Genomic DNA, 25,428 nt, shown 5'->3' with positions numbered 1-25,428 from the left:
GAATTAGAAAATCCACTCCGCGGCACTTACCTAGTTTCTCCAACTCTCCTGCTTTTGCCTTTCCAAAACATTTGGCCTGTGGGATGGGCCCGCCCACCTTTTACTCAGCTCCGCTCGGTTGGGTTCTCAGTCTTAATTACTTTGCCAAGTCTCACAGCTCTGGGGCCTCGGGCGGCCACAGAGGCAGCCTCAAGGAGCGGAAGCGAAGTTCTAAGAGGGTCCATTCCAAGCCCTGGGCCCACAGACAGTCCTGTAGGAGGTTCACCTCCCTGGACCCAAACAGGAGAGTTAATAATACCTCTGGGGGCGGGGGGTTAGAAACCTCGTGTGAAAGTTCACAAAGTCCCGTTCTGCCCCTAGCACTCTTTCTTTCACTCCTCCTAGAGGCTTCAGGCTTTCTAGGCTGTTGGCAAGTCCGAGAAGCAAAGGGCACCCAAAACAGAACTCAGTTCCCCCCAACTCTCCCCACTCGGGTGCTGCACTGCGTGGAGAAAGAGGAGGCGTGGGGGTGTGCAGGCTGAAGTTCAAGCCAAAGGGGCCACTGACTCCGCCCCTCCGCCCCGCAAGGATTAGGGTGCAGAGGAAACCGTAAATCCGAAAACCTAGCCTGACCAATTTAAAAAAAAAAAAAGCGAAAGGCTCCAGCCTGAAACTGGGGCGGAGCACACTGCTCTCCTGAGGGCCGACCCGGCTCCAGCTACAGCGCGAACGCCCTCCCAGGCTTGCTCCACGGTACCCCGGGCGCACCACGCACGCACCCGCCTCCCTGGGCCGGCCGCTCCTCCCTCCTTCCTTGCTGGTTGGCCCGGGTGCCGCAAGCGCGGCGGCGGCAGGAGGAGCCGGGCGCGCCCGCCACGCACAGCACGGGCGGCAGGCGCGGCGCACGAGCTCAGGTGGCGGCTGCGGCGGTGGTGACAGCAGCGGCTGCAGCAGCTAGCGCACGCCCTCTCCGCGTCGCGCCCGCAACCCTCCACTGCGCCGCGGAGCTAGCGGCCGTCCCAGGGTTTCCCCGGCCCCCGCGCGCACGGGCGAGCCCCACGCACAATAGCGGCCGCCTCTATTGTGGTTCCGAGCCCGGGCGCCAGCTATGGGGAAGCCGGCGAGGAAGGGATGCGACTGGAAGCGCTTCCTGAGGAATAATTGGCTGCTACTTTCCACCGTGGTCGCGGTGGTGCTAGGTGAGATGCGTGGCGGGTGGGCGACGCGCGCACTCACGCGCTCCCAGCACCCAGGCCGCGTGCGGGGCGGGCGCGTGTGAGGATCGGCATGGCGCTGGCGCACCCGGTGCTCGGTTCCTCGGCGCCCCCTCGGCTTCCGACACCGCGCGGGGGCTTACCCTCGAGGGTGCTGATTTCTTCGTACTAAGAACAAAGCTCCTCCGGGACACCCATTTGCGTGCTCCGTGAGCTTCGGGTTCCTGCTTTACCCAAAATGATCATAGGGGCTTGGAAGGGGGAAAGGGAAACAAGGTCTTGATTCTTACCGTTTGGAAGCAAATGTGGTTTAATTGTTTAAATCCTATCTGCTCCCCTCCTTTTTTTCCTCCCTGAACCATGCGTTGTCCGGACAGAGCGAGTGTGGATGATGGTTTGCGGTTGAACTGAAAGAGGCATCTTAACCTCAGAAATGGTCCGGTCCCCGGCGGGAGGGAGACTGGATGTTACAGTCGGTCACTCTTCCTAGTCAGTGCTTGTAAAGGTACCTGCCCACGCGGCGACGAGCCGCTGCCAGTACCCAGGCACGGAAAACCTGCCAGATTTGTGCTTGAATTCAGGGATGTGCAGTGATGGTCCGCAGGAAGTCTAGGGGAAGGGAGACCTATCAGATTTCTCCCTTTCCACTCTGCAAATCTACCGAGGTCGCATCCTTGAGCTCCCCTGCTCGCCACATTTCTTTTCTATTGAAAGTAATATTTAAGTCATATTTGCTTGTTTTTAAACAAGGTGTATTTAAGTGATTTATTCCTGACACATCACTGGATCAGGTGAATGTCTGAGCCATTGCTCAGAGGTATGAGTTATTCCAGTTTCGACTCTGAATTTCTGCCAGGTTGTCTGTTTTACAACTTGGGCCCTGGGATGCTCCTCTTTGGTGTTGGAGCCAACTGTCTCCTTTCCTCCAAGACCTGGCCCAGGTGGGGACACCCAGCAGGTGAGGCTCCTTTGAAGTCCTCACCTTCCATTTGGAAACTGGAGCTGGGAGGAGGGGTAGCCTGTGCCTCTCCCAACCCCAAGCACATTTCTCTCCAGCTGCTGCTGCTCAATCTCAGAATATTTGGTGTCACCTGCTTTCTATCTTGGTGCCCCGCCCCCAAAAACGTCTGTGGAAGTTAACGCGATCCTCAGGGTCGGGTTTGCTCCTCTAGATCCTTGCGCAAAGTCAGGTTTCTAGTAAATAAACAACATCCTGGAATTACTTTAGCAGAGGCTATCTGTGGGAGGAAAAGAGAGAAGCAGAGGAGCAAGTCTTGACTACTTAGCTCTGTTTTCCCCAAGAAGAGTCACGTGGCTCTAAGGAAAGGGCTATCCTGCCCCATCACATTTTAAATAACAGATTCCTCAAAAAGAGTGATGTGATTTTCTTGCAGGCAAATAGATGAGATGGTCTTGTTTTCCTAGTGACAGGAGTCCAGAATTAATTGTGAAATCCCTTCTTCGGGATGGTTTTGGGTAGGCTGGCATTTCCCTCCTGATTCCTTGTGGAAGTGAAATGATCCTGCCTTTTCAGCTGTGGAGTTTTCCAGAAATACTCACCTGTTGACCACGTGTGGCATGCTGGTGTTGAGTTTACTGATTCACTGAAGGCTGGTTTGGCAAAGATTTTGAAAATTGTTCCCTGGCCTTCAGAACCTGTCACGTATATACATCTTCCGGGTCACGGGGGATAAAATGTCTGTTTTGCAGATGGGGCCTTTGGTGCCAGATGGGCAATTTTTTCCAGTTTTAATGTGGGTAAGCCCTGGGAGCGTGATTTCAGATTCTTTGGTCCAGAAAGGAAAACACAATATTAAATCTGTAAGTACTCAGCTGAAGTCTTTCAGCACATTTGCTCCTCAAGGAGTAACATTAGGCTGTCCTGAGCATTTCAACTCTTGGTCTGAGAAGTGTCGGGCCTACACCACCCTCAGTGCACCCATCACAAGGCTCTTCCCAGGATTCTTCTCTTTTCTTCATTCTTTGGAGCACTGGGCTTGAGTACAAAAGTCACACCTCTGTCTCTGTCATCTGTGCTAACTCATTCTGGGTTAAACCCAGAAGTGAAATTGCAACCAACTTATAACAGAGATGCTAAGTCCATCCATAAGCTCTTTTGACCATGATAGTAAGTTTAGTTTTGTAACAGTCTTAATTGATGCAGAGATCGCAAACAGTCTCATGTAGCCTCCTTTCCGAACCTTTCAACATGTGGACCTTAAAAAAGGAAAAAGTTTTTATTACCCTGACAGAATATCATCTTCTGATTAAAACTGAAGTATTTTGTCCCTGCTATATATAATTCATCAGCCCTGACACTTTAAAATATTTTGATTTTTGAAGTGAAGGGCAAAACTTTTTAGCAACCAGCTGAAAGCCTCTGATTTTTCAAGACAGTATGTGAGAGGAGATGTAATTAAAGGTCATCTTTATTAGGTGTAAATGTTAGTTTCTTTTGTGGACAAAGAGATACTAAAAGCTAACTATTTCCTTATATTGTTACTCAAGAAATAAAGAGGCTGAATAGTTATGTGACTTTCTTTGTTAAAGTGACTATCTTTCACTATCTGTAAAACCCTACAAGGTCCTGGAGATAACATCTTAGATTTTCAGATGAGAGGCCTTTAGTAAAATCTGATTGTATGTGTGTGTGTGTCTGTCACTCAGTCGTGTCTGACTCTGAGACCCCATGGATTCCTCTGTCCCTGGAATGGACTGCCATTCCCTTCTCCAGGATCTTCCCAACCAACAAATCAAACCTGGGTCTTCTGTATTGCAAAAAGACTCTTTACGGTCTGAGCCACCACGGATTAGGAACAATTTTCACTGTATTCATTACGATTCTTGCAGGCCTTTCCCTTGCTTCTGTAGGGTAGTAGTACAAGAACAGAGACTGGAGTCAAGAGTCTTAGATTTGAATTCTGATCTAGTCATGCTCTGTGATTTAGACAAAATCTCGTTCTCTGGAATCCTCAATTTCCTCATCTGGAAAATAGGGATATAGATCATTCCCTCCTATGCTATTAGAGTTGATTAAGATAATGTGAAAATACCTGGTTGTATGACTAGCATATAACAGACACTCAGTAAATGTCATTTTAAGGTGATTTGAATACCTTGATTCTGAGGAAATTAATATTTTCTTATGAAATAAGGTCTCTCATGGTCTTTCTCTGTCCTGGTTGGTGTCCAGCCTAGAATTCTGAGTCCAGGGTGATTCAAGTATTTTGATGACATGTTCTGTCCAGGTGAACACCAGCCTCCAGAGCACTCACTATTCATTGTTTTAAAAGGCTATGGAAAGGATTAATAATTTTGTTTTGTGCCCCATATAGCATGATTCTCATTTCATTTAACAGGCAGAAATTCTGAGGGAAGAATTTTTGTGCTTTCAGTGGGAATTCTGTTCAAGCAGAATCAGTGTGTGAGAATTCTGTGCATTGTAATTCAAGTCAACCGGTAATGATCATGGCATGTATAATGTTGGCAAGGCACTCATGGAACCCTCACCCCGCTCACAACATAAAGCCTGATCATTCTGTCCAGACAGGTTGTGCTTTATTTCAGTCGTTTGAAAAATCTGATTTCCAGCTCATGCATCTTCAGGAAAGGATATAGCTATTGTTATTTACAGGACAGAACCGACAAGCTTATTCTTCCTGAATAATTTTCTTCAGCACACTAAAGGAAGCAATCATTTATAGATTCAGATTCTATTGTCTAAAACTGAGAACAGTTTCTTCATGTTCTTAGTAATATCCTTGCCCAAGCCAGCCTCATGTCTCCTCCGCTGGGGCTCTTGTAGTATATATCTGGCAGTGCTAATTTGAGCTGTGGCATAAGCTCTCCTGCTGTGTTTCTACATGTCTCTGAAGACCCTGAGTATGGGATGGGGGCGGGGGAACAGCTTCAGCTCAGTGTTCAGAATGTATTTTGTTATCATGAAACTCATGTGCTTCAGCCTGTGCTGCGGGGCCTCTAATCAGCTCAGCCTTAGAATATACCAGTACTGTAACTGGCACTTAAATCATTTGCTCATTCAACAAATCTATATCAGGCATCTCCTGTGTGCCAGGGACTTTTCTAGAGGCAGGGCACACAACAGTGAACAAAATAAAACCCCTGTCCTCATGGAGCATATGTTTAAGTGGAGACAAGTAGACAGTAAACTGGATAAAGAGGTGAACTACAGTATAGAGTACATTGGATGGTGAGAGTGTTCTAGAGTAACATAAAGCAGGGAGGGGAACTTCCAGGCAGTTATAGTTGGAATAGGGTGAATGGGAAGGCCCTGCTGCTGCTGCTGTTAAGTTGCTAAGTTGTGTCCAACTCCTTTGCGACTCCCATGGACTATAAGCTGCCAGGCTCCTCTCTCCCTGGGATTTTCCAGGCAAGAACACTGGAGTTACCATTTCCTTCTCCAGGGGACCCTCTCAACCCAGGGATGGAACCTGCATCTCCTGCATTGGCAACTGAATTCTTTACCATTGAGCCACCAGGCCCTGCTAAGAAGGTGACAGTTGAGTTGAGACTGGGAAGAAGTGAGGGAACACGTGCACAGATATCTGGGGCGATCCCAGCATGCTTGAGGAAGAGCATGGGAATGGAGTGGGAAGGGGAGAGGCGATAGGATGGTGTGAGCTCTTATAAGGACGTTGATTTTTACTGGAGTTGGGAAACCATTAAAGGTTTTGAGCAGAGTAGTGACATGTTCCGATTGTCTTAATCTGCTCTCCTGGCTGCTCTTAGACCACAGATGGCAGACACAAGGGTGGAAGCCGAGAGACCAGCTTAGGAAGCTAGTGCAATTAGCCACTTTTCTAATCTCATTTCTGTCATGGTTAGTAAAATCTTAGGAAATGCTTAAGAAAAATCAATGAGAAAAATATTTCAACTGTGAGGTAGGCGTTATTGCTTTGCCGTTATATGGATGAGGAAACAGACATGAACTCAGGATCACTCAGATAACAACTGGCAATTCCCAGCTTTACTGTACTTTCCCTCCCCCTCCTTTGGATGCTGTCCTCCTCTTTGTCCCCATCTCCCTAGTCCTCACAGAACCTCTTGAGGATCACAGTGGTCTGGCTGTGTGCCATGTTGAAATAGGGAATGAAGACTCTGTAGTGTTCGATTTGGTTTTCAGTTGCCCCTTTCTCCCCTGAGACTGAGAAGGGGCAGAAACATGTCTCTAGGGACTGTCGGAATTGCAGTGTATACCCTGGAGGAACACTGTTCCTGTGGGGTTTGCCGGACTCATTAGCCAGGTTGGTCTCCACTCTAGGCTCAGTGTCACCCTTACACCTTGGTCCATGAGGCTGCCCTGCTATTCTTTCCACCTTCAAAGTCTGCCCTTCTTACCTTCGAACTCAGTGGCTTGGTGTGACTGGTGTAAAGGGTGTGACTGAGGTACATAAGGGAAAAAAGCAAAGCTGCCACAGAGGTCAGGGGCCGGATCATACAGGGATTGGAATGCCACACTGATAAGTTCAGACATGCTCCTGGGGATGAAGCTGGGCAATGACATGGTCAGGACTGTGCTTAGAAAAGGTCCTTGAGGCAGATGGATGTGGCGAATGGATCCAAGGAGGGTAATGTTGCAGGTGGGCAGAACACCCAGGGGATTACTGTCAAGGTGCAGGTAGAGAGGGAGATGGGGGCCTCAGCAGGGCAGCAGCAGTGGGAGTAGAAAGGAAAAGATGGCTCTGTGAGGTGTTCGGCAGGTTGACCTGACACTCCTTGACTAGGTTTGGTCCTTGGAACGAGGAGATGGTGATCTCTAGCAGGAGAGGGAGTCCTGGCGGGGGCGGCAGCTTGGAGAACTATCATGCCTTCCCACTGCACAGAACCAATATCAACTTGCTCTTTGTTGCCCTGTAGTTGGGAAAAAAGTGAAAGTGAAGTCACTCAGTCGTATCTGACTCTTGGTGACCCCATGGACTGTAGCCTACCAGGCTCCTCTGTCCATGGGATTTTCCAGGCAAGAGTACTGAAGGGGATTGCCATTGCCTTCGCCAGGGGATCTTCCCAACCCAGGGACCGAACCCAGGTCTCCCGCATTGTAGGCAGACGCTTTACTGTCTGAGCCACAGGGAAGTCCAAGTAGTTAGAGTATTTGCTAATGTTTGCCCTCCCCACTGACCCTTGAAGAGCCCTTGAGGGAGGGAGTTCTGGCTGCCCCTCACTATATCCACAGCACCTGTCACAATGCCTGGTGTGCTCAATACATTTGTTGAGTCATTCATGACCCAGGGAGATAGTAAGAGGTTATCTTTGTTTATTGAATGAGTAAATTAGCCCAAACCTAAGCTTGAATTCCATCATACATTCTTCTCTGCCTGCTTCACCCTCTGATTTGCATAAGACAGATTAACAGTATTATACATACTTATCAAGTATGTTAAACGTTTCTTCCTCACAACTAGGTTATAGACCCCTAGAGGGCAGAAGCATTCCTATTACCCTTCTTATCAGAAGGAAGAGAGGTTTGGATTAGCTGGAAGAGAAAAAAGATTTCGTTGAAATGCCAGCTCCCATTTATAGGTAGCCGACTGTCTGAAGTGATATTTTGTTGAGAAAGAATTGGAAACAAAAGTTCTGAAATTGATTACCAATGTCTGCCAAGGGCTTAAGATCAGGGAGTAGTGGCACGTGTGCTGCACGCTTGTTGACCCTGGGTCAGATCACTGAAGTTCCTTCTAGATTTAAGATCCTTTAGCTCTATGCTTGTGTAGTCATTCCTAAGTTCATTGCTCAGACTCAGAGGAACTCTTCTTAGGGAACTTAGGAAGAGTTAAGGTCATTACTGGCTTCCCTGATGGCTCAGCGGTAAAGAATCCACCTGCAATGCAGGAGTTGCAGGAGACACAGGTTCAGGTTCGATCCCTGGGTGGGGAAAATCCCCTGGATGAGGAAATAGCAGCCCACTCCAGTATTCCTGCCAGGAGAATCCCAGGAACAGAGGAGCCTGGCAGGCTATGGTCCATAGCGTCACAAAGAGCTGGACACAACCAAAGCGATTTAACCCACATACACACAAAGTCATTACTAGAGGATAAAAAGACCTTGATGTTGAATCAGTTGTTCTACATCTGTGACTTGGGATATAATAATGTAAATTGTGTGTGGAACAGTTATGAAGGTAATGTTCTATGTCAGCTTTAAATTATTCATTACAACAGTAATATGAGGTCTAAAAACTTATATTGTTTTTATACAGGAATGTGTATCTTGCATGTATTTGCTTAATTAAATATATTGGGGAAGCAATCGTTTAGCTGACTAGATCCCAGTTTCACATATGGAAGAATTAGGGAAACAGTTTTGGGCTTTGAATACCCATGCCTGGTTTGGTTTTAGTTTTGGAACCAAATCAGAATCCAGAGATGTAGAATCAGAACCAGAGTTGTAGAATCACTGAAAAGATTATGATTTTTAGTTGATCAAACTTACCATCTGTCAAAAATTTGAGCAGTGGGCATAAGAAATAAAGGAAGCTTAAAATGATCACACAAGATGTAGAAAGCTGCTGCTGCTGCTGCTGCTACTGCTGCTAAGTCGCTTCAGTCGTGTCCGACTCTGTGTGACCCCATAGACGGCAGCCCACCAGGTTCCCCCGTCCCTGGGATTCTCCAGGCAAGAATACTGGAGTGGGTTGCCATTTCCTTCTCCAATGCATGAAAGTGAAACGTGAAAATGAAGTCGCTCAGTCGTGTCCAATTCCTGGCAACCCCATGGACTGCAGCCCACCAGGCTCCTCCGTCCGTGGGATTTTCCAGGCAAGAGTACTGGGGTGGGGTGCCATTGCCTTCTCCGATGTAGAAAGCTAACACATGCCCAATCTGGATTTGGTGACACTCGCGTAGTTGCTCCAGTGGAAGAAAACCCTGGGTTGCACAGACAAGGTACAAATAAATGGGATTAGGAATTAGCAATCGGAGAGCATATACACACTCAGATGAGCACTTGCTTATAAAGAGAGAACACTTTCCACGTTAATTACTTGGGAGGAGCTGTGATTACCTTTAATAGAGCTGAGACTGGAAGTAGCTGGCCTGTAGGGAGTCAGTGACATGTTGGCCTGATGCCAGGCAGCTCTGTCCGCCTGAGGAGCTGCAGGTCTCCCCCGTGTTAATGTCTCTGGAGATCTGGGGTCACAGATACTGTGGGGACTGGAGCACTCTTGAAGAAAATGAACTCATCTTAGACAACACTGAGTTGGCCCAGTTAGACTCCTCTGCAGCAGTGTGTGTTAAAGTAGCAAGCCTTTCCTATTTTGAATGTTCCACATACATCTAATAGAAGACAATATTGGAGACAGTTACTACTAAGCCAATAATTCACTTTGGAGCTATAGTTTAGCCCAGCAGATAGATTTGGAAGGAGCTAATTCATTATACTTGCTGAGGAAACAGACCCAAACGGTGACAAAGAGGGCTCTGTTGTAATTAGTAAGCTCCACAGTAACACCTCTGTTAATGGAAAGGAAGTGTTTCAGTGACTCATTTCATTGCCAGAAATGTTACTACCCTGTGTTTGAAAAATATCTGCTGACTGCCTGTTCCATTACCAGAGGTAGAATATTTCCTTTCCAACAAATACTCCCGCGTTTTCCGGGATGGGCAGACCTCGTCCCAGCTTGTAGACACTTCCTGCTGTGTGTCCTGGGAGATTCCCCTCCCAGGCCCAGCCCCAGCTGTGTGAGCTCTGGGCCATGGTCTCCACTCCGTCAGGACAGAGAGGAAGTTATGCCTCGTTCTCCACCACAAGACCTAGAACCAGCACTGAGGCAGCAAAACCCTCCCACCAGTCCCTCCATGCTTAGGCTGAGGTCTTTGTTCCCAGGGCCCTTCTTGGTCACAGAGTCCATAACTGGGTCCACAGGCAGGACAGTTGTTACAGCAGATTTTCCTGTGTCCAGGAAAGGTCCTGGTAGCAGCATCGTGTGACGCTGCTAGGTCAACCTATTGAAGCAAAGTGGTGGCTTTTGGGAGTGGAACTTCTGTTCAGGTGTGACCTCAGTGAGGGTCTGCACTGTGCGTTCATTTTTACAGCTGCATTGAGATAACAGTTTGAACTTGCTTTTCTCAGGGGTTAAAACTGCACTTACTTGACTAAGGAGGAAACCCTTAGGTGAGAATCTTGAATGAGATTGTAAAATTAAATTATTATTCTACCACTGTTGTATTGCTTAATAATTATCTGGTTACTTACAATTCAGTAAAGAATTAAGTCAACAATAAAAAAAATGGACCATCATCAAAAATGCCTAACCACAGAAAGCCTAATCTCCAAGCCTCCAAGCATTACTGGAAAATAAACTGATTCTGTGGCTATTTCATATACTTATTTTCTGAGCCACTTAACCACTTTACAAGTTTCATATGAGATTTCCCAAATTATGAAGCAATGAGGGAGTTTCTCCTTTGACAATTTATTTTTCTTGTGGGTAACCAAGTCTAATTGGTAATACTTATGGAGGGTTTATTATGACTTTTATGCACATTATTTCCCAATTGACCCTATATTTATTTTACAGATAAGGAGACTGAAATGTACAAGGCTTAAGATACATGACTGAGGTCACACTCAGAACTGGGATTTGCACCCATAACTGACTCCAAAACTGTGGTTATTAACCATTAAGTAAGACTGCTTCCTAGAAAACCTGGATACACCCAAATTATAGTTCAGAGCGTTCTTACAGACTTCACTGTTGTATGATAGCTAAATAAAGCCTAGTAGCCTCCTTCTTACTCCATCTCTTGTCTGTCTCTTGGCTTTTCTTTATTATGTCTTTGAACCTGAGGCATCCTACAGTATTTAGAACTTTCCCTTATTCCTCTTCCACATAAATTTTCTATTTGAAGTTACTCTAGTTGAGCTTGTCTAAAAGTTACTTTCCCAGGATGTATAGTGCTCTCCTGTCCTTCTGCTTCTGCTCATTGTGTTTCACCGTTATTATACCCATCCTTGATGGTGGATCTCATTTTTCACTTTTATCATATAGACTTCTCTGACTGCCCATCAGAGATGATTTCCCTTCTCTGTGCTCTTATATTGCTTAATTTATATTCCCAAATTGTACTGTATTTGAGCCACTGCTTCCAGTCCTGTCCCATGGCAGGCAGCACTAGCTGATTACAACACTCTTTACCCTGGAGCTTTGTGATGGCCTTGGAATCCTCAAAACTATTCTCTAGGCAACTGCTGTTAATCAAAGGGAACTGGCAGGTCAGACGAAAAGTGTTGTTCGTTGCTGGGAAAATGTCTTCACTTAGCAATTAATTTAAATTGAAGAGGTATTGATGTTAAGTGGCAAGAGATGCAGAGTTGAAGTCTGTTTCGTTTTAGTCTGTCAGAGCCAGTACGTGCACAGAAATCATTGACATGAGCCTAAGTGGGATAAATGCTGCAAGAAAGCCTCAATGTGCCTTGAGCATTCAAAGAAGAGGTGGAATTGAGAGAGCTCAAGCCTTGATGAACCATTGATCCCCTAGTTTCCCAGTCAGTTGTGTATGAGTTTTTGAGTGGAGACTCTGGGGAACTCATCCAAGCTGTAGTCATCTGAAATATACTTTCCTCCTAGTTTGGGGGCCTCAGAAGAGCACACATGGTCACCAATGGTTCTGAGACCACTTTAGTGTGAACTCAGCATGACCCTGGAACTCTTGGAATGGGCAGTGCCTTTCTACCCTGAGGAAGTTCTGACCTCGAGAAACCAGAGCCTGCCTCATCTCCAGAGAATTCTTTGGGCTAACTAGACCAAATAATAGTTCCATACAATCCTGAAATTGGACAGAATTAGATTGGAAGATCCATCCAGCTTCCTAAAGTTGGGCCATGGTGTGGAGCTGAATCACCCTTGGATGGTAGAGCCTTTTTGAATGTTGTATTTAGCACCTCCTATGTCTTTTAATGACATAGGAGGTGCTTTTCTCTAGGTTTCCCCTTTCATGCACCCTTTCACATCATTGTCCAAATTCTGCCCATTCCTGTCCCTGTCTGGAAATTATTTCTGGGATAAGAGATTAATTAGCCTGACTGTGCTTCCTGTCCCAGTAGACCTTGAGCTTGAACAGCTTGGACAAATGCTAGACTTGGTTGTTAAAGATTTTGAAGATGAGTTTTTACTTTTTTGTTAGCAAAAGTTAATTGTCAATCAGGAGACAAAAACGATTTGCCCCATTTCTGCTGCTGCTTCATTGATTTCTTTCTTACACCCAAAGAATTTCCTGAGGTTTCATCACATGGGGGAGCTTCTGAGTTCCACGTAACAGAGGTGGAGATCCCATTGCCCGTGCAGAGCCCACAGACCTTGACAAAAATGTCCAGCTCTCCTCTGTGACTGCATTTGCCACTTGCACTATTGAATAGAAGTGTTTGCCAGTAACTTCTAACTAGCTTGTTTATTTTGTGGGAAAAAACAAAAGTTTACATTTATTGTTGTTTTTATGTGGAAATAATTGGGTAAGGTTTGGCTGCTTTTTTAACTGCAAGTGAGTAACCATAGGACACTGGATTTATTGAGTCCAAGATCAAGATCCTGAAGTTTCCGGAAGCATTGCTCATCGCTTTGTGAATCCTGCTCAGGGGTCTCTGTTCTAGGGAAGAGGGTTGGTAGATGGCAGTAAGTGAGGTTTGCAGCTATGACTTTTTGCTCAGATAGTCTTTCTTCCCTTTTACAGACTCTCCTCATGCCCTGGAACATGTGTTCATGAGGGCAATACTGAGAAAGGAGACTCAAGATCTTCACAAACATAAAACATTCCAAGATTCCAGAAGTAAACAAAGCCCTCTAGGATTACTATGAAAGATCATACTCAACCATGGTTTTCTTTTCTTTTTTCTTTTGTCTCTTGACATCATCTTAAATGCATTTACACCCATCTTTAGGCCTTAAATCTAATATTTTGTTATCAAATGAGCTAATACATGTGAAGTACTTTATAAAAGTATCTTATAAATGTTTGTTATTGTTTCCCAGAAATAAAAAAGGGAGGCATGCAAGCGGTAAAACGTGGGTCCTGGTTACGGTATTATTCCTTGAAAACACTGGAAGACAGTGTTATCTGTATGTGTGTTCTGGGCCCTACTCTCATCTTCTGGGAAAGGACATCTGGGCCCCTTTTTGTGGCTATATAACATGTTTAATATTCTATACATGAGTAATGTAAAATAATAAACAAGCTGGTCTGTGTTTGCCTTTTTTCTACCAGTGAGGATTAAGAGAAGTATCTGAAGTATTTAGAAACAGAGATTCCTGACCAAACTTTCAATACTGGGTACCCCTTTCATTTTAATTTAAGAAATGTAGTAAAATTCTTCAAATACACTTCAACTCATATGAAGATAAAAGTAATTATTTCTGCAGTCCTTCTGGGAGTAGAGAAGGAGAGATCAGAGTTGCGGCTTCACAGGAGTTGGGAGAGAAGGGTAAACCGTTAGCAGGTAGGCGCATGGTGAAAATAGGCAGGTAACACAGATTTCTGAAGCAGAGGTGAGGAATGGGCTGAAAAAGGTGGAGAGCACCGGTTGCTTAGATTTAGCATTCTGGGTGCAGGATTCATCAAGCTGGTAATTCCAGGATTCTGACAAGTCTAGAAAATCCAGGATGACTGGCTCCCTTCTTTCTCAGGCAGAGGCCCATCTCTTCCTGCTCTCAAGTTGCCCCTACCTAAACCCTGCTGTGGGGTAGATGGTCAGATTTCTTTTACACTTGGAAAGAAGCCTTCTAAGATTGTGTAATGAACCAAGGAGGTGTTTCTGGGAGTTGTAAAACTGGTTATTGTGAAGAGGTAGGGTTCCCAGAAAATCTGACATAAAACCTGAGGAAAAAGGTGTGTCCTTCAAGCAGAGGATCCCAGGGCCTCTCCAAACTGTGTATGTCAGGGTGAGGAGGCTTCTCACTCCTTCAGGGACTTGGAGGCCAGGTATTTGCCCAGGTGCCAAGGAGGGGAAAGAGTCGAGTACGACCACAAGGTAGATCACGCTCTTTCACAGAAATGTATAAAATAAGCTGGTAGTAGAATCACCCATGAGTTTAGCAGATAAGAACCATTTGAAGAGGGCAGTTGGTGGGGGCAGGGGTGACGAAGAAGAAAAATAAAGTTGACCACAGGTAGAAAATGGAAGAATAAAGTAGACCAGAACCCACATGTCAAGTCAGAGGTATATATCTCAGGAAATGACACCAAAACACATGTGGGATAGTCCCACCTTGTGGGGAGAGGGACAGTCTGGTTGTTGTTTGTTTGGGTTGTTCCTAGATGACAGCAAGCTGGGTCTCTAAGCCAGCTGAATGCTTGCTGTAGAGACTGGACTTCTGTGGACTGGCCCGACAACCAACCTTATCCTCACTTGAACTCAAGGGACTCTTTGGACTCCAGGGCTCCCAGAAGCCTGGGAGAAGTCCTGAGGTGTAGGAAGCAGGCACCTAACTTCTCATGTGTACATTACCATAGCCATTGTCAGTTACCGGAGAGGCCGTATTTATGATGCCTCTCTGGGGTCGGTGGTGCTGGGACAATGTGGCAGAATTTGTACCCACATTCCTGTGACCCAGTTTTCATACTCTGCTAATGGTACGGTGTCTCAACTATTTTTTCCTGCCTTTCGTAATCAGGTTTAATGAGGAAAAACCACGTAATGCAGTGGCTTCCTGGTCATATGCACTAAATAGCAATTATCATGCACTCATAGTTGTACTCAGCCTCCTGGGACACAAAGCAGGGTGAAAAAAGGACAAGAGGTCAATCTAAAGGACAGAGGGAGAATAACCAGCACAAAGCCACACAGCATTGAATGCCATGCCAAGAGGTTTTCTTGGGACACTGTTATCAAGGTCTATAAATGATGGGAGAGAAGTTAGTCTGATGATGTCTGGTGATCCTGGAGGCCCTGCTGTGGGCATTTGGAGGAGTAAGTAGTATAAGGACTCCCGCGTCCTCTGTCACTGTGTACCAGCATCCTGCATCCGTGTACCAGCGTCCTACATCTGTGTACCAGCCTGCCTCCATGTACCAGCATCCTACATCTGCATACCAGCCAGCATCCGTGTACCAGCATGACCATTTTCCCGCCTCTTCCTATCCCACCAGCCCATCCCCGTGGCCTCCACAGCTAGAAGACCTTGCCCTCATGTGAGCCAGCCTTTCTTTCATGCAAAGAGGGCAAATGTGATTGAGAGAGGTCGCACCCAGAATATCAGTGACACATTTTGTCTCCCCACTCTTCTAATTGGAAGTGACAGAAAATCCAGGTTGAACAGGCTTAAGCCAGAAAAGTGGAAAGTGAGGCATAGAATTTATGGCTCAAAAAATTTAAGAGCTCAGAGATGGTAACTGGTTTCAGGTATAGCTAGATTCAGAAGTTCAAAAAGTATCATTCTGTCCTGTTCTCTTTTTATGTACCGTCTCTGCACTCTTCTGTTATTTTCACTCTCCGGTGAAATGCTCCCATTGGTGATGAGACAGCTACAAGCACAGTTCAGGGTTTCTATTTCCCTGCTTCACACTCAGCAGAAAAGTTTCTATCTGTTGAGACCAGACTGTGGGGCTTTAGTTGGGTTATAGGACCATTCCATAATCAGTCTTGGGACTAAGGGAACGTGATTATCTGATGGACCAGGCCAAAGCCACTCCTTTATCCCACCCTCTTCCCTCAACTTCTGAATTATTATAGCTTGAACTGGACCTAAAACAGACTGAGAGTGGGCAGGTATGTTGTAATAGCAGGGACAATGGACATTGAGTGGTAATTACAACAAATGTTTTACCTTTTATCTATTATGCTCCTGAACTATTTCATAAATGCCCTCAGTGTGTACTCATAGCTAAGTTTTATTGAATTCATAGCATTACAGAAACATTTGAAGTTGTTTAGATAATAACCACATACTTTGAAAATAATTAAGTCATAAACTACTTTAAGGGCTTCCCAGGTGGCTCATTGGTAAAGAATCTGCCTGCCATGCAGGGGACGCGGGTTCAATCACTGGGTTGGGAAGATCCCCTGGAGGAAGAAATGGAAACCCACTCCAGTATTCTTACCTGGAAAATCCCAGGGACAGAGAAGCCTGTCAGGCTACAGTCCATGGGATCACGAAGAGTCGGACAGAACTGAGCACACACACACAGTACAAACTACGTTAAAGCCTGAGAGAGGAGAAAGAAAATTATACAAGGACCACAATTGAATTTTTGCTTTAAACTCTTAAGAATTGTAAAAAAAAAAAAAAAAACCTCAAACCCCCAAATCTAACCTACTGCTAGTGTCATATTTAGCAATGAAAGTCTGAATGCTTTCCCCTTAAAAATATCAGGAATAATGAAGGATGTTCACTCTTAAACACTTCAGTATCTCACTGGAAGCCTGATCCAGTACAATGATACAGTAAGAAAAAGAAATAATGAACTAGATTGGAGAGAAATATAACTTACCCTATTCACAATGGCATGATTTTCTACAAAGGAAATCCCAAGGAATCTATAGAATAACTCCTAAAACTAGTAAGTGATTTAGCAAGGTTGCAAGATACAAAATTAATACCCCCACAAATTTGTTATTTCTATATACCAATAATGTACAATTGGAGATGGTACTTTTAAAATATTAATATTATTTGAAATAGCTTATATATCTAATGAAATGTATGGATGGGATCTACAGTTGAACACTGTACAGGACACTGTACACTGAACACTTTCATACAGGACACTGATGAAAGAAATTATAGACTTAAATAAACAGACATACCTGTTCATAGATTGGAAGATACATCATAATGCTTATGTCAGTTCTTCTCAAATTGGCTTATAGCTTTAATGTAATTTGAGTTAAAAATCTCAGAAGTACTTTTTTTTAGATATATCAGACATCTACACTTACAGGGAAAATCAAGGGAATAACAAAAGCAATTTCGAAAAAAAAGAAAGTTGGAAGAATTACACTATCCTATTTTAAGACAAGCATCAAGACATTGTAGTTTGGTGAAGGGATAGACACAAAGATCAATAAAATAGAATATAAATTCCAGAAGTAGACCCATACAAATATGTCCAATTGATTCTTGACAAAGACAAAAGAGTCTTCAGCAAATGGTATCGGAACAACTAGACATTCATATGCCAAAAAAAAAGAACTTCTTCCTATGTTATACAGTGTTATACAAAATTAACTCAACCATGGAACAGAGATCTAAAAGAAGAACTTTCAAAACTCAATAGTGAGAAAATAATCCAACTTTAAAAAACAGACACTTTACCAAAGAGGCTGTAACACACAAAAGATGTTCTGCATTATTGGCCATTCAGATCATCAGATTAGTCGCTCAGTCGTGTCCGACTCTTTGTGACCCCATGAATCGCAGCACGCCAGGCCTCCCTGTCCAACACCAACTCCCGGAGTTCACCCAGACTCATGTCCATCGAGTCGGTGATGCCATCCAGCTATCTCATCCTCTGTCGTCCCCTTCTCCTCCTGCCCCCAACCCCTCCCAGCATCAGAGTCTTTTCCAATGAGTCAGCTCTTCGCATGAGATGGCCAAAGTACTGGAGTTTCAGCTTTAGCGTCATTCCTTCCAAAGAAATCCCAGGGCTGATCTCCTTCAGAATGGACTGGTTGGATCTCCTTGCAGTCCAAGGGACTCTCAAGAGTCTTCTCTAACACCACAGTTCAAAAGCATCAATTCTTCGGCGCTCAGCTTTCTTCAAAGTCCAACTCTCACATCCATACATGACCACAGGAAAAACCATAGCCTTGACTAGACAGACCTTTCTTGACAAAGTAATGTCTCTGCTTTTGAATATGCTATCTAGGTTGGTGATAACTTTCCTTCCAAGGAGTAAGTGTCTTTTAATTTCATGGCTGCAGTCACCATCTGCAGTGATTTTAGAGCCCAGAAAAATAAAGTCTGACACTGTTTCCACTAGGGAAATATAAATGAAAATCACAATGAAACAGTGAAAAGAATTTTCTGTTGATTAAATTTTGTATCTATATGAAATGACGGATGTTCACTAAGCTTATTGTAATCATCTCATAATGTGTATAAGTCAAATTGGAAATTTAAATACAGTGAGAGGCCACTACATGCCTCTATGCTGATGCCATCAATACTTGATGTTGATGAAGACACAGAGAAACTTGTCCTCTTAAACATTGCTGATGGGAAAATAAAATGGTATAGCTAATATAAAAAAACAGTTTGGCAGTTTCCTGTGGCTCAAATGGTAAAGAATCTGCCTGCCAATGCAGGAGACCCAGGTTTGATCCCTGGGTTCCCTGGAGAAGGAAATAGCAACCTACTCCAGTATTCTTGCCTGGAGAATTCCAGGGACAGAGGAGCTTGGTGGGCTACAGTCCATGGGGTTACAAAGAGTTGGACATGACTGAGAAACTAACACTAGAAGTTAAATATATGCTTACCATATGACCCAGCAATCTCACTCCTGGGTATATATATCCTAGAAAGAGAAAAAACTATGTTCAGGTGAAAACTTGTTCACAATGTTTATAGCAGCTCTTATTCATAATCACCCCAAAACAGGAAGCAACCCAGATATCCTTCAATGAATGAAAAAATACTGTCCACCTATAAAGTGTGATCCATTCAGCAAGAAAAAGGAGCATATTATTGATAGGCACAAAACATGGATGAATCGCAAAGGCAAAATCAGTGAGAGTAACCAGTATTAAAAAGCTGTGTAGAGTATAACTTTATATATAAGACATTCTCAAAAAGAAAAAAAGCATAGTTATGGAGAACAAATTAGAGATTGCCAGAGGTTAGGCTCAGGGTGTGTGTGTGTTGTGCGTGTGTCTGTATTTATGTATCACTATAAAGGTATACCATGAGGGAGTTCTTTGGAGTGCAGGAACTGTTCTATACCCACATCCTAATTTTGATGGTGGTTGTAAGAATTTTAACACATGTTAAAAGTCCTGGGACTGTACAGTAAAAGTCAACTTTGCTGTATAATAAATACACGCGCACACACACACACCCTTAAGAGTCTGGCTGGTTCAGCTGTCTGGCTGAAACACAGACAGATCCAGTGTTTCAAGAGGTGTTCTATGTTTAACGGTGCACAGAATTCCTTCTTTCTGGTGTCTTCATTCCTATGAAAAGCAAAGCCTCCGTTGGACTGTTGCTGTCCTACTTTCCGTGGAGGATATCTGATTTATTTGTTTTTGGTACTTTGGGGTGTGGAAGATAAGAGATCTTTTTTACTTCTCATCTACAGGGCCAGCCAGTTCCTTCTTGGTTATGTGAACACACATGTCACAAAAGGAGTTTGGGAGGGCTTTCCAGACAGCTTTGAGCTGAGTTTTGAAGTGGCTGTGATGGTCAACAAGTCAAGTAGGAAAACGGAGGGAGCAGTGTGCACAGACTCGGAGACCTGGGCACGGGTAGAACTGCAACAGTGGGTGGGGCTTGAGGCAGGGTGGGACCAAGGAGCTTGGGTGCCAGCCTGTGATGGAAAACCATGAAAGGGCGTTAAGCAGGAAAGTGACTCAGCCAGATTGCATCTTAGATCATTCTGGCTTTGGTTTAGAAGGTGAATTTGGAAGAGATAAGACCAGAAGCAGAGAGGTGTTAGAAAGTTGATGAACTAGTCTTGGTGAGAAATGAGGCTGACCTGAACCAAGTCCGTGTAAATGCAGATGGAAAGGAGACAGACAGATTTGAGAGTTGTTTAGTCAGAATCAACAGAACTTTGTGACCGTTCAGTGTGGGCCTGGGATGGGATGCTAAGTTGTCTAGAATGTCCCCAAAGTGCAGCACGTTGGACCCAGGCTGCTTTGGTATCTCAGCTGGGTCACTTACTTCTCGTGGACCCTGGGCAAGCAGCTTCACTTCCTTGTGCCTCAGTCTCGCACCCTCTCAGTGAGTTACGTCACAGAGTTGTGAAAATCAGTCAGAGTTAATTATGCTTAGACCGGCACCTGATCATAGCCTACACAGCCCTCCAAAAAACGTCTGTGATGACAACACAGTTTAGGGAGATAGGGAACTCTTCCGGGTGTCTATTTCTATGTAACCAGTTACTCCCAAACTTAGTGGATTAAAATAACAATCATATTATTACCCCGCATGGTTCTGGGAATTAATTGGACTCAAATAAGCAGGTCTCACCTAGGGTCTCTTTTGTGATAACAGGGAGATGATGGCTGGGCTGGAATCAACTAAAGGGCCATCACTCATGTGTCTGCTGCCTGAAAGACTCAAACAGCTGTCTTCTTTCTCTTGCTCTCGCTCTCCTTGCTCACTCTCTCTCCCACCCTCCCCCCCGACACCCTGCCCCGTGTGGTCTCTCCAACAGGGCAGCTTCAGGGTAGCTGGACTTTTTACATGGGATCTCTCTCCAACAGGGCAGCTTCAGGGTAGCTGGACTTTTTACATGGGATCTCAGGGCTTTAATGGAGTATCCCAAGAAGAGGTATCATCAGAAGCCATCCCTTTTCTAACCTGGCCCCAGGCTCCATGCCGGCTCACTTCTGCTCTATTTTCTTTATTAAGGCCATTACAGGGGCCTACCCAGGCTTAAGGGAAGGGAACAAAGACCCCACCTCCTGATGGGAAGAGTGTCAAATAACCAGTGGACCTACTTTAAAACCACGAGGTAACTAGGAAGAAAAGTGAAGTCTTCTGGGAGAAGGAAAGATAGGTTTCTTTTTACCATGCTGGGTCCCACGTTGAGGTATATCACTAGGTAGCGGTTCCCTGAAGGCCTGGAACTTGGGAGACAGAGTGAGCCAGGACACAGAGGTGGAAATTGGATTTGTAAGAGCAGATAGGATCACCTGGGAGAGCGGGCAGCCCACGAAGAGGTCAGAATACAGACTTCTTGGGAAACACTGCTAACAGTGTGGAGGGGAACATCCAGAGGTAGGGAGATGGAGAGCTTACTGAGCCTAAGCTCCTCCAAACATCCATCTAGTTTTATCCCTAGGATGTTGCAGTCTGATAATTCTCTCTCTGAGTGTATACTGGTGTCTTTTGGAGGAAGGGCTCAGCTCTGAAGTCAGATATATCTGATCTGGAACCTTGCTCTTTTGTAGAATCTCAAGTCACTCCCTTTTTCCTTGTGGCAACTCAAAAGGACAAATAGGTGAGTGGTTGCAGTCTGATAATTCTCTCCTGGCAATAGAGGTATCTTTCCAGCCAGAATGTACCCTTGGACCACATAGAACATCATCTCCCCCATCCTACCAGGCAGCCACTGTCAGAATCTCTTGTCTTCCGCCGCTGCAAGGCCAGGCAGTGTGTGCAGGGCACCCAGCGTTCTGATTGCTTCTGTGCTGTACATTTTTAGTATGGGGCAAGGAATTAGATCCTCCTCCCTCCTTCCAGTCCGGTGTTTTCTCTGAACTAAAAGAGTACTTAACCAGGTTGTTAGGAGAGTCACTTCTCTTCAACCCTCTAAAAATGTTTCTGAATTCAAGCCACGTCACTGTGTGGCCTTCAGTTCCAGATCCTTTTAGAGAACCACACTGGTACTAGGGCTCACCCACTTGCCCTTTTGAGTTGCCACAAGGAAAAAGGGAGTAAAGAGCAAGGTTCCAGATCAGATATATCTGACTTCAGAGCTGAGCCCTTCCTCCAAAAGACACCAGTATACACCAGCCCTGAACAGCCTGAACATCTGGACAGTTGAATACAACAGGTCAACTGGTTCCTGCCAGATTGCGCTCCTGTCTGGTTGGTTTAGTTTGAGCAAGCAAGTGAAGTAAGGCAGGGCTTGTGATGGGGCCGTAGCAGTCAGGATGGCTTCCCTTGACCTCCTCCTTCCTCTGGGAAACAGATTAATTAATAAATTCATTCATACTCTCACCCAAGCTCTGCGAGGAACCACCATCATCATCCAGCCAAACCTTTCCCTGGCCCATGTCATGGATCTGGGATTCTCATTCTTCTTCAGCCTGCTCTCTTTCCCACTCATCGTGGAGCTCCTTTTCCATCCCCCAAGTCTGGCATGGCTTCACTTTCCTTTCCAAGAACAGCCTCCTAACTACTTATCTCCCTGTTCTAATCCATCCTACACATCTCAGCCCCTGCATACCTCAGCCAGTTTTATCATCAATCCAGGCCCAGCTTATGCAAACATGTTCAGTGGCGATTCATTGTCTCTACTAATAGCTAATCTTGGTACACTACTTTACAGTGTAACACATGGTTTATCTCATTTAACCCTCACAGTGACCTGGTTTATATGAAGGGACCTAAGGGTCAGAGAAGTATAAATTCTCCTCCTTGGTATTCTAGGCCTTTTGTGGTATACCCCAACTTAGGTTTCTCATCTCAGCTCTCTATAAACTACCTGTTGAGCACCAGCCAGACCACTGGCCAAACACATTCTTATAACATCTTCATGGAGGGAGCTGTGCGTTGGGGTCAGACAGACGTGGTCTTGGGGCTGGCCGTGTGACTGTGGGCAGGTTTTCTGACCTTCCTTGTATGAATTCACTGTGCTACACCATTTTATACAGGGGACTTAGATTTTGGTATCTGCAGGGGCTTCTGGAGTCACTCCCCTTTAGTTAAACTAAAGGACAACTTTAGTTTAACTGCAGGACAACTGTAGATTGTCTGTATTTTGAAGGCTTGTTAGAGTAGATGACTGTAAAGGTGATTAGGACAGAGGACTTGACGAGTATTAGTTTCTTTTCCCCCTGATTCTTCTGTCCTTGGGTGTTTCTCCCACTCTCCTTCTTCCTCACTAGTACCTGCCTTTTGAATTCCTATTCTCATTTGGAAGGTGCATCTGAACCTCTCCCTTTCTTACTCCAGCCTGATGAGCATTTCAAGAAAGCTTTGAATTTCTACAAACTCTGTAGACCATCAGACTCTCCTAGGCTGTCATCACTGTGCATGTCCTGTCCCGCCTACTAGAATGTAGGTTCTCCATGGCAGGGGGCAACCTCCTCACTTTGCCCTCTCTGCCTGTGGTGCAGAGAGAAGCTAGTCAGATAACACTTGCCAGATCCACTCAAGATCACCGGAGGCTGTATGAGATCCTCATAATCATTTCCTGGTCCCTGTGGTGTTTGCCTTCCTCTGATCACAGTGGCTTTCCCTCTTGTGTTTTATCCTGTTCCTGTACTGTCTTCAGTGGAAAAAACAGAATGAAAAATGACAACTTCAAAGGAAGTTGGCTTGAAGAGGTATTTGGTGCAACCTCACAGAGTTTCATGATTGTCTTTAAGCTTTTGTTAACATTTAAAACTTGAGTGGTTTCACACAATGAACCATATCTCTAAGAAAAATGAAGATGAGGCCACCCTGGACCTCACTTTTATGTGACAGTGCTTGACTGGACCTGTCAGGAGCCCCGCAGGCCTACTTGCACTTCTTCCCTGACTCTCGTGCTTGGATATTTATAATCTTTGATTTAAACTGTGAAAAATCATTAAAATATATTTACACTCTGAAGAACAGAGTAGTTCCTCCTTTTGATTTTTATAGCAGGTGGCAAAGTTTCTGTTGTCTCCCAGAGTGGTGAAAAGGTTATTCTTTTATTAAATAGGTTTTGTAAGTGTCTTTGTGCTTTCCATCTGCAGACGTCTTCCATTATTTAGAATCTGTGGTGATAGAGGCCCCAAGGCCCATTACAACACCAACCACCTGTCAATGCAGTGTGTGGCTTCTTTCGGATGAAAGAGTCATCACCTTCATTCTTTGCAACAGGAAAAAGTGGGAAATATCCGATTCCTCTGCTTTCACAGTCACCTTATAACACTGATCCCTCTGCTCCCCAAAGAGAAAGGCAGAAGCAACAGGGAAGGTCCACCGTCCCTGAAGGGAGATGGAGGAAGAAGAAGAGAACTCTCACTTTACACTTTATCCCATTTAACCCTTACCCTATGTTTCTGAGTCAACTATCGTTCCTTGTCTGATGAGAAAACTAAGGCACAAAGAGGCAGTTGTTTACCCTCGGTCCCAGAGCCAGGGCATAAATGATGAGCAGGGTTTGGGCCCAGTTGTGTCAAACGTATGTCGCATTCTTTCTGTTCTGTCTGCCTTAGGATCTTCACCTTTCTCACCGTGTTTCTCAGACTGGTATTTGTATAATTTGTTAGTTGGAGGACAGTCGAGAGCTGAGTGAAATAAACAAAACTTGAGCTTCTGCCTGCTTGAAATAAGTTTCTGCTCAGCCCTCCACTGGGAGTGTCTGTAAGCCTCCTAACTTTCCACCATTAATAGCTCTATAATTTGAGTGGTCTTCAAGGAAATTGGAACAATGAAGAATAATAAGGTAACTACACTGTGAAATAGGATGCATTTCTTTGGTTGAAATCAAAGTGCTTCCTACATATATTTTCTCCTTTGGTTCTCACAAATTTCTGATGTACCTTTGTTGATGTATATACTTCAAGCACTTCAATGAACCAGCCAAAATCAAAGACATTAAGTGACAGCTAAGTATGTGGTAGAAATGGAATTAAAATCTGGATTCGTGACTCCTCTTTCCATTATACTCCTGCTTATACTGGAGAGAGCTTACGCCCATTTTAAAAGCTCTGTTCTCTCTAGTTTTGTTGCTATTATCTCTGTTGTTACTCAGTCACAGCTAACACCGAGCCTTCCTGCAGTGGGTGGAGCTAAATCATCTGAATTTATTATTCCGCTTAACACTGGGAACCACATGATGTAGCTACTGTTGTTATGTCTGTTTGGTGAAGACACTACATAGTAGTGAGGTTAAATAGATTCCCTAAGGTCCTCCAACTAGTACGTGTTGGAGCAGACTCAACTGCAGACCTGGATGACACGTGGGAGTTTCCAAAGGGACTTGTATCTTCTCCTCGACTATAAACCACATGAGGACCAGAACCACAAGTGTATCCTCCCTAGAGTTTAGCAAACTGACCTTGTGCAGCAGGGCCTCTAGTCAAATGAATGTGACTGCTAACTTTGATTTTTCTTTTCCTACAGAGATTGTCAGGTCATATTGTTCTCAGATTAATCCTGGTTTTCTCTTGGTTGTTTTGATTGATTTTTATGCCCTGTAATTAAAAAGTAAGCTCTCACACATCTCCTTTGTGGGCTATGAACTACAATCTGTAATCACAACTTTTCTTTGAATTGATCATCTTTCTGAGCTGTTAATAAACATGTCTGGCATCACATGGGTTTTTTAATTGGTCTTTCCAGATGGTAAGGCCTTCAGATCTGATAATCTCATCCATATCATACTAAGTGAAAGCTTGAACAAAATGCCACATCTTTGGCAAT

The 25,428-nt window shown here is 44.7% G+C and overlaps 1 protein-coding gene across 1 annotated transcript in view; it reads left to right on the top strand.

The window, feature by feature from the left end:
- Positions 1-840: 840 nt before the first annotated feature.
- The window catches only part of SLC1A1 (solute carrier family 1 member 1), a 75,212-nt gene continuing 50,624 nt past the window's right edge, over positions 841-25,428 (top strand). Inside the window, exon 1 of the mRNA NM_174599.3 lies at positions 841-1,178. Within this exon, the coding sequence (NP_777024.2) occupies positions 1,088-1,178 (91 nt within the window). The 5' untranslated portion in view covers positions 841-1,087. The remainder of the gene's footprint in view (positions 1,179-25,428) is intronic.

Source organism: Bos taurus, chromosome 8, assembly GCF_002263795.3.
Source record: "Bos taurus isolate L1 Dominette 01449 registration number 42190680 breed Hereford chromosome 8, ARS-UCD2.0, whole genome shotgun sequence".
Classification (NCBI taxonomy): domain Eukaryota; kingdom Metazoa; phylum Chordata; class Mammalia; order Artiodactyla; family Bovidae; genus Bos; species Bos taurus.
The sequence above is the reverse complement of the archived record's forward strand: the minus strand, read 5'-3'. Positions and strand labels throughout refer to the sequence as shown.